This window comes from Ctenopharyngodon idella, chromosome 12 (assembly GCF_019924925.1).
Source record: "Ctenopharyngodon idella isolate HZGC_01 chromosome 12, HZGC01, whole genome shotgun sequence".
Taxonomy (NCBI): domain Eukaryota; kingdom Metazoa; phylum Chordata; class Actinopteri; order Cypriniformes; family Xenocyprididae; genus Ctenopharyngodon; species Ctenopharyngodon idella.
This window is the reverse complement of record NC_067231.1, coordinates 3,441,537-3,451,340: the sequence shown is the minus strand read 5'-3', so window position 1 is coordinate 3,451,340 and position 9,804 is coordinate 3,441,537. Positions and strand designations below refer to the sequence as shown.

At 35.1% G+C, this 9,804-nt stretch overlaps 1 protein-coding gene across 2 annotated transcripts; it reads left to right on the top strand.

Moving 5' to 3' along the window:
- The first annotated feature begins 77 nt into the window (after positions 1–77).
- ppp4cb (protein phosphatase 4, catalytic subunit b) lies at positions 78–9,375 on the top strand. 2 transcript variants are annotated; one of them, XM_051914157.1, is made up of 9 exons: positions 78–246; positions 2,778–3,053; positions 3,145–3,196; positions 3,625–3,675; positions 5,827–5,928; positions 6,033–6,206; positions 6,330–6,456; positions 6,540–6,729; positions 8,501–9,375. In XM_051914157.1, the coding sequence occupies exons 2-9, from the start codon at positions 2,956–2,958 to the stop codon at positions 8,628–8,630; spliced, it is 924 nt and encodes a 307-aa protein (XP_051770117.1). In that variant the 5' UTR covers positions 78–246; positions 2,778–2,955; the 3' UTR covers positions 8,631–9,375. The 2 variants fall into 2 exon arrangements, with proteins under 2 accessions (XP_051770117.1, XP_051770118.1); XM_051914158.1 differs by lacking the exon at positions 78–246 and adding an exon at positions 291–557.
- The last annotated feature ends 429 nt before the right edge of the window (positions 9,376–9,804 follow it).

Sequence of the window (9,804 nt, the reverse complement as noted above, 5' to 3'; positions counted from 1 at the left end):
GAGTCAATGGCGGTCATATGTCACTCTGACACTAGAGGGCAGCAGAGAGTCGTATATATGTCAGTTACGCCACTAGGAGCAGCAGACGTCACATATGTCTGGCTTTCCAAAAGGGAGGCGCTTGACGCCGGTAGAGGGTGGTGGAAGAAAAAGACCGACGAACCGGGTGGAAGCCCTAAAAAGCGAACTGACGTTATATTCTTTAGATTGCTCTATTTATTACAGGTCTGTTTGGAGTGATTAAAGGTAGGTGCCGCTCGTATATTTCTTGAACTCTGTTGTGGTTTAAGCGGTAAAGAAGCGTAAACTGGCCGTGTATTTGAGCAGATGTCTAGGCAGATGAGCTCATTTTTTCAGGCCTTTAGCTGCTCAGGCTAGTTAGCTACGCTAATTCCGGATTGACTCGCTTGTGGCTGGAAATTGAGGTCGAGTTTGACATCAGGACATCGTGACGACTAATAATTATGGGTGGTGTGTTTATCATATTTGTGTAGAGGTTATTTAATTCATCAGAGTTTTCAGGAAAGTTGTGCCAGTCTAATTCTCCATCACGTTGGGTAAGCGAACTGAGCTAAGTAGTTATTACATGTTATGTAGACTTTATAATAATTTTGACAACGTACTGAAATAGTAAGACTTTCGATTTCTTTAAATTATGTGTTTAGCTTTTATTTTAATGAGCTGTGGCAACGCTCGGCTAATGTAGACACCAGATTGAACTGTCATCCTATTATGTTTTTATTTTTTTTGTTCCTATTATGATTTAAATGTACTAGTTTTAGATTAGATTAGTTTTACTCGTTTGACTTTTGATTAAGGTCGTGTATGACTGTGAAATGAGAACTTGTTTAACTTGAGTTGTTCTGCATAGTCAGCAGGTTTCTTTACCAAAGGCTATTGACCTTGTTCACTAATTTTCTTTTAGTTTTTTCCATCTCATGACGATGATCACAACCAAATATTCAGATTTTACCCGTTCTCATTAAACATTTGTAACTGTTTTCATAAATTCTGTTTCTTTTAAAAAGAACTATTAACCTCAAATTAAAGTGACTATATTAAAACGTTGTTTACACAAACATAATGTGACGTAATTTGCGTTGACTAATGTTTTACTCATGCCAATTAAAGCTTTTTTCTTACCAATTAAAGCTAAAACTCTTAACGTGCGTAATTTCTGCGTCATTGCTGTAACCACACGGAATGGGAAGTTAACAGTATCAGACAGGTTTTCAAACACTCCCTCGTTTGCCATTGGTCCAACAAACAGGTTAGTCCCGCCTCCATCGTACGCGATTGGTTGAAGCAATAGATCGCAACAGGGTCCTTATGGGAATTGATTTTTAATAAATTTCAACCTTTAAAAATCGACCTACTGTGAGCTACGGGTTTGTTAATCGATGGTGTATGCTTTTGTTGAAGCCGTCAGTCGTGCGTTATTTCAACGGGTTTTTTTTTTAATCGTTTTTGACAGCAGAATTTCTAGTAAAAACTACATTACCCATGATTCTGCAAAAAAAAAAAATTCTATCTACACAACCAATATCTTTTAAATCAATAGTTTTATATTTCTCCATGGAGTGCTTCATGGGATTGTAGTTTTTTTCCCTTATTAAATCCGTTAAGTTCACAGTTTTGCACCTTTGTCTTTTTGTCCAATTTTCATAAATTTATGAATAAGTTTATAATGTTGTGATTCTCCTTGTAGCTGGTTAGTTTGGTTCACGTCTTATAAAGTATAAGACTTTTGAAAATTCTTCATGGAAAAAATGAATGGTATTAAAGGGTTAGTCCACCCAAAAATGAAAATGCCATTTTTTACTCACCCTCATGCTGTTCCACACCCGTAAGACCTTCGTTAATCTTCGGAACGCAAATTAAGATATTTTTGTTGAAATCCGATGGCTCAGCGAGACCTGCATAGCCAGCAATGACATTTCCTCTCTCAAGATCCATTAATGTACTAAAAACATATTTAAATCAGTTCATGTGAGTACAGTGGTTCAATATTAATATTATAAAGCAACGAGAATATTTTTGGTGCGCCAAAAAAAAACAAAATAACAACTTATATAGTGATGGCTGATTTCATGAAGCTTCGGAGCGTTATGAATTAGCGTGTCGAATCATGATTCGGATTGCGTGCCAAACTGCTGAAATCACGTGACTTTGGCGCTCCGAACCGCTGATTCGACACGCTGATTCATAACGCTCAGAAGCTTCATGAAGCAGTGTTTTGAAATCGGCCATCGCTATGTAAGTCGTTATTTTGTTTTTTTGCCGCACCAAAAATATTCCTGTCACTTTATAATATTAATATTGAACCACTGTACTCACATGAACTGATTTAAATATGTTTTTAGTACATTAATGGATCTTGAAAGAGGAAATGTCATTGCTGGCTATGCATGCCTCGCTGAGCCATTGGATTTTAACAAAAATATCTTAATTTGCGTTTCGAAGATTAACGAAGGTCTTACGGGTGTGGAACGGCATGAGGGTGAGTAATAAATGACATTATTTTCATTTTGGGGTGAACTAACCCTTTAATAATACTTCTGGAACCAAGGTTGTTTCTAAAGTTTCTTGGGCTGTTATAATATGTTTTTAAAAAGTTTTTAATAAATTCTCATTAAGGTTTTTGGATTAATTTATGATTGACTTACAGTTGTTTTTTTCATCACTGGAATAAGAGAAATATACAGTATAGTTAATGATGGCCTTATTTAAAAAATAAATAAATAAATAAAATGTTCTGTTTTCTTTACTCCAAACAGCTTGTTGCGCCCCGATTCGTCCCGCCACCTCTCCACATCTCTTCATCCGGTGTGAGTGTGTGTCTGTTCGCGTGTGTCTGTGTTTGGATTGCACAGAGAGACACTGTTAGTACTACAGTAGCTGTATTCACTGGTTTCGTGAGGGGGAAACAGCTTGACGGTCTCTCAGCGATCCGCCATGGGTGACATGAGTGATCTGGACAGACAGATCGACCAGCTGAGGAGGTGTGAGCTCATCAAGGAAAATGAGGTCAAAGCTCTGTGTGCCAAAGCCAGGTGATTACAACCAGTAGAAAACAATCTGTCGCTTTTACAAGCATTTTAATGTTGATCATATGCTCATACAAAAACAATGTGTGTGTTCCAGAGAGATTCTTGTAGAAGAGAGTAATGTACAGAGGGTGGACTCTCCGGTAACAGTAAGTATCTGCAAATGAAACTTAGAGGAGTTTTTTTCAACACTTTACAGGGAGGTTCCTTGTTATTAACTACATTAGTTAACATGAACTAACAATGAAAAGAGCTTCTAAATAGTTACAATTTGATAGTCGCATGCCAATAACAAATAAATTGCTCATTGTTAATGTTAGTTAATGCATTAACTAATGCGACCTTATTGTAAAGTGTTACCGAGCTTTCTTCAGCAAAACACAAACGAAGATATTTTGAAGAATGTTGGTTAACCAAACACTTTTGGTGACCATTAACTTCCACAAAATAAATACAGAGATATATTTCTCAAAATATCTTCTTTAATGTTCCACAGGAAGAAAATAAGTAATTTCTTCAAGATTAAAAATGTTTTGATCATGTATTTAAGAAGTAAATAGTGTTTTCTTCTCTTCAGGTATGTGGTGACATCCATGGACAGTTTTATGACCTTAAGGAATTGTTTAGGGTAAGTCTGAGTTCTTTTACATGGAAAGTAAATACAAAATAATAAAGTGATGCATGGAAAATAGTTTTTTTTTTTTTGTTTGTTTGTTTTTTTTTAAATCCAGTGGGCATTGTCAAGTCAAAAGTGCAACACAAATAAAATTGACAGTACACCTTATTTCAAAGCAGCTTTACACAAAATCCTGATATTATTGTTTATAATATTTCAATATCTTCATGCCGTAGTGTCACATTTAGCAGATTAGAGCTGGGCAATAATATAGTTTATATATTTATAATTGTGTATATATAAAAATGCAACCTACTAGAGCTTAACCAGTGCAAAATTTGTACATTTGTAGCCAATGAATCATCACTTCAAAACAGACAGACCGTTGAAGCTATCAATTCAATATGCCATCAAACTAAAAGCAAACAAAAATAACCCAGCCTATTTTTCAGTCTTTCAACCCCAATACATTCACTTGTATGAGAGCAAACCTAAAAGCATCAGATCTTTTGGTATTAATATTAAACCACATTTAGAAAACTTAAATATAACCTTGAACCCTTTAAATCAAATACACTTCAGGTTTTTTTTTAACTCCCTGGACATTAAAGAAAACTATTATCAATATGGATTTGACTCATCAGAAGAAAGGAGTGACTCACCCAGATGTATATACACAGCAGTATTTAGACATCATAAGTCAATTTCCTTTTCATTCACCCATATTTACTAGGGCTGGGACAATACATCGATGCATCGCGAATCGAGAAATTATTCTGGATCGATTCTGATATTTTCAGTATGTATCGCTATTCTCTCTTGAATCGATTCTGAGCTTAGTTTTCAACAGCAGATGGCACTGTGTGCATTAGAAACGGACGTACTCTGCTTCCTTCCAATTCCTTACACACACTACTTGAACCTTCTATAAAATAATCATTCATAAAGTTCAAAAAGGTTGAAGCAAATTACAAGGTTGTTTGCAGTGGGCTGTGTTTACATTAATTATAAAATAAAATAAAAAAAATCATAAAAGCATTCTGAGGTGCAAATACATCGTCAGACTCAGCCGAATGCACGAGCGCGCTTCTTTGTGAGCATTTGAGCATACTGGTAAAAAAAAAAAAATAGCCTAGAGCGCCATCTGCTGTTTAAAAACTAAGCTCAGAATCGATTTGTGATGCATTTGGAAAATATCAGAAACGATCCACGAATCGTGATGCATCGATAGTATTGTCCCAGCCCTAATATTTACGGATGGCTCAAAGGTGGAAAATGGTGCGACTAGACAACAGCATTATGGAATCCGCATTTCAAAACAGTGCTCAGTTTTCACAGCTGAAGCTCGAGCTTTACTTTTAGCTTTGAAATATATCGAAAAGACACAACAAAAGAACTTTAGAATTTTAACGGACTCCAAATCATGTCTTCAAGCAATGGTCGCTTTAAAAACTGATCATCCTTTGGTGGACTGTATTTTAACCAAAGTAGACTACTTACAGAATCAATTCTTTAGCATTATCTTCTGCTGAATTCCAGGCCATGTTGGGCTTTCAGGGAATGAGTGAGCTGACGCTGCTGCAGAGGAGGCTATTAATCTGGATGTAGAAGAATGTCAAATTCCTCCCTCAGACCTTAGACCTACTGTCAATCATTATATATTAAATAAGAGGCAAGAAGAGTGGGATACGTGTACAAACAATAAATTACATGAAATTCATCCTGAAATCTCAAACAGACTTTTAAACCTCCCTTAAAACAAGATTGTGTGGTACGAGTTGTGTTCACCAGATGTCGTATAGGTCATACAAGGTTGCTTAAAGGCGAAGACCCAACTTTATGTATGTTTTGCAAGTAGAAAAACATTTTTATGAAGATCACTTAAGGGCTTATTTAGTCAGATTTTACTAGAAAAGGTTTTAGAATTTCTGTTCGCTTCTATTTTTATTGTATATATGTAACGCTTGTATTTTTGTAACTAAGTTTTTGCCATGAAGATAGCCACAGATGCTGATATGGCATTAAATAAAACTCTACTGATACTGATCACATGCTAGCTGCATACTTAGGAAACAAGTGTACTGGTTATTTAACTAGAATATACTCCCTAATCTATTAGTAATTGTTTAATAAATTTGTGTATAAAAATCTGTTCTCCTCCAGGTGGGAGGCGACGTTCCAGAAACAAACTACCTCTTCATGGGAGATTTTGTAGACAGAGGTTTTTACAGTGTTGAGACCTTCCTGCTACTTCTTGCCCTCAAGGTACTGTCATTGTGTTATTCATAGGGCGTCTGTAATGAGATGTGATGCTTGCCATTGTTATAGTTGGACATAATTAATTAATGGATCATAATGGCTCCTTACAGGTGCGTTATCCAGACAGAATCACCCTGATTCGGGGAAATCACGAGTCCAGACAGATCACACAGGTGTACGGCTTTTACGATGAGTGTTTAAGAAAATACGGCTCGGTCACGGTATGGAGGTACTGCACAGAGATCTTTGACTACCTGTCCCTCTCCGCCATCATTGACGGCAAAGTGAGTCTTTTTGTTTGTTTGTTAATTAAAGGGATAGTTCACCAAAAAATGGGTAATTTTTTGGGAAACTAGCCCTTTAACAAGGTTCCCTCAACATTTGTTTTTCATCTTGCAACCCCTCAGATCTTCTGTGTACACGGAGGCCTGTCGCCCTCAATCCAGACTCTGGACCAGATCAGAACCATTGACAGGAAACAGGAAGTGCCTCATGACGGGCCCATGTGTGATCTTTTGTGGTCTGATCCTGAAGGTAATTCTAATTTCTGAAATATCACAGAGATGTTCTCCATCATCAGCATCTCATTATATGAATGCATCCCCTGTCTGACTCAGACACCACCGGCTGGGGCGTTAGTCCGCGAGGTGCTGGATATCTGTTCGGCAGCGACGTCGTGGCCCAGTTCAACGCCGCCAACGACATCGACATGATTTGCAGGGCGCACCAGCTTGTCATGGAAGGATACAAGTGGCACTTCAACGAGACTGTTCTCACTGTGTGGTCTGCTCCGAATTACTGCTACAGGTGGGTTTTTGTCACACAGCTGCAGAGTTAAAGGGATAGTTCACCCAAAAAAATGGAAATTTTGTCATCATTTACTCACCCTCAAGTTGTTCCAAACCTGTAAGAGTTTCTTTCTTCTGTTTAACACAAAAGAAGATATTCTGAAGAATGCTGGTAATCAAACAGTTGACGTAGCCATTGACTTCCATAGTAGGAAAAAAATACTATGGAAGTCAATGGCTACTGTCATTTGATTATTTGAACATTATTTATCATTTGAACATTCTTTAAAATATCATCTTTTGTGAAGAAGAAAGAAATTCATACAGGTTTGGAGCAACATAAGGATGAGTAAATGATGACAAAATTGTAATTTTTGGGTGAACTTTCCCTTTAAAAGAGATGTCCATGTAGCCATACTTATTTTATTTTTTTATAAAATAAAGTATCATTTTTATTGGAAACAGTTATGTTATTTTTGGCATCCAAGTTATTATTATATATTTTTTTATTGATATTTTGAATTGACTAAAATAAAAATATAACAACAAAAACTAATGTTTTAGTAATTTATACATTTTATTAAGTTTTTTTTTTGTTTTTTTTTGGGGGGGGGGGGGGGTTCAAATATGTCTTTATTTCAATTCAGTTTTCATTTTAGGTTTTTTAGTAAATCAAGTTAAACTAAATGAAAATGAGAAACATTTCCTTGGCAACTTGATGAAATAAAATACTTTTTTAAATGTATTTAATTAAACTTGTATTTTATCATATATATATATATATATATATATATATATATATATATATATATATATATATATATATATATATTGCTCTTTTCCCTGTCTTTGTTTATAGTTTAATGATGTTTTTGTTTTTAATGTATTGACTTTTTTTTTTTTTTTAGTACGTCGAGTTAAAACTAACTGAAAATGATTAATGTTGAAATAGCTTAAATAATTTTTTCTTTTTATTTCACTTAATGTTTTTTTAAACATTATGGTTTTAGTGTTTTATTTCAACTATTTTTATTGCTTTAGTTTTTTGCTTTTTTGTGTGTTTTTCTTATTGCGAGATATAATCACAATTCTTATATTTATGATGAAGACCTTTTTTCTCACAACTGCAAGTTTTTATCACGCAATTCTGACCTTTTTTTTCTTAATTGCGCAATTCTGACTTTATAACTTAAAATTGTGTTTATATATCGCAATTCTAAGAAAAAAAGTCAGAATTGTGAGATAAAATTACTTTTTTTATTATTATTATTTCATGGCAGAAACAAGCTTCCAAAGTTATAGCTAAAATTAAATTAAAAAAAATTCTATTTTTAGTTAACGTTTATTCCATTTCTAGTAACTTTTTTTTAGGTTTAGTTAACTGACAATAAATACAAACAATAAACAATGTTATTTTAAATTTAGTCTACATTTACACCAGTCAGGAATGCTTTGTGCATGTCCACATGTGATTTTGTTCGTTATGTCTTTATATGCCAGAGTTCTATGCCTGTACACAACAATGAAATCTGCTTGAGCAGCAAAAAACTTGATCTTTTTAATGAGTCAGTCACTGTGCTGTGAGTTAGTGGTTTGAATCAGACTCACTCAGTGAATCGTTCCCTCACTCATCATGTCTAATTGGAAATGAACCAGGAACTGTTACTTATAATTAAAGCTTAATATTCACAACAGAATAAGTGGTATTATTAAGAAAAAAAACGAATATTTCACAAAAAATATTATTGGAAATTATTTAACATAGTGATGTCCCCTTTTCTTTGTCATAGATGTGGTAATGTGGCGGCAATCTTGGAGCTTGATGAGCACCTGCAGAAAGAATTCATCATTTTCGAAGCTGCTCCACAAGAAACGAGAGGCATTCCCTCCAAAAAGCCCGTCGCTGACTACTTCCTGTGAGCTTCCTGTGTCTTTAGGATGCAAGCACTCTCAACAGGAAGTGGTGCCCTGTGTGTACTTGTATTTCTGTTTCTGTTTCCCTTTCCCTGCCCAACTGTCTTAATTGTGCTTTTTTTTTTTCTTTACTTTCTCTGTAATATTCCGTTTTTTTTTTTTTTATTATTCTTCTTTCCATCCACTTTCACATTCTTTCACTTTGCCATCAAGACACACATTGGCATTATATTCTCACCCACTGCTGTGAAATCTCTCGCTCTCAGACTCATTGTATGCTGTAGATGTAGACGTTTATTATGTATGTGAATAGCAGTAGGGGAAGGTGGAAGTTCCTCAGAAAGCTGCGATTTGAAACGGCAGGTTGTTGGACTTTTTTTTTTTTTTTTTTTTTCTCCCCATTTTCTTTCTGTACATTCTCTTCTCACGTAAGTTGTAAATGTGTAAGAGAATGGGTATGATATATTTCCTGATTTTATTATATTTTAGTTTTTTTGTTTTCACCCAGTCATCACAGTTTCACAGCTTTTGAGTTTTGTGAAGGAAACGACTGCAGATGCTGAGCGCCCGACACTGCAGTGATATATATATATGGACATTAACTACACTGGAAAACGTTAACACCACACACAAACCAAACTGGATTTAGAAAATGTGCTTTTTCCCTCTTGACTGTTCTCTCTCTATAGGACTTATTGTTGATTTTTATTTTTAATTTGTGAAAATAAAATGTACTTTTGTATGAATTTAAGATGTGATTTTTCTGGTTTTCTTCATCAGTTTTTCTCAGATGTTATTTCATCCACTCTGTTTGCCAAAAAATGTTCTAATTGAAAATTTGAGTTGCACAATGTGTGTAAAAATAAAGAGTTTTAGATCACTGAGACACAACTTCAACAAATGTGATGAAACACCAAAAATGACACGTTAGTGTCATTTTGAACTAAAGACATTTATTTTGTTACAAAAGATTTCTATTTTAAATAAATGCTGTTCATTTGAACTTATGCTGCTCTCACTCCGTCATGATTACCGTAATTTCGAGATAAGCACGTGATGTTCTACTCGGAGCTGTTCACGGTCTCGGAATTATGCGTTTCTATGGCAACACTAACTCAAGTGAATCTGCAGCGGTCAGGTGGTATGGGTCGGAGTCGGAGCTCAGAAAATTCCCAAGTTG

Excerpts from the sequence above, each read along its gene's own strand:
- ppp4cb (XM_051914157.1), top strand. The coding sequence starts at position 2,956 with ATGGGTGACATGAGTGATCTGGACAGACAGATCGACCAGCTGAGGAGG. Across the intron at positions 5,929-6,032 it reads TGCTACTTCTTGCCCTCAAG|GTGCGTTATCCAGACAGAAT; the intron begins GTACTGTCATTG and ends GGCTCCTTACAG. Across the intron at positions 6,730-8,500 it reads GCTCCGAATTACTGCTACAG|ATGTGGTAATGTGGCGGCAA; the intron begins GTGGGTTTTTGT and ends TCTTTGTCATAG.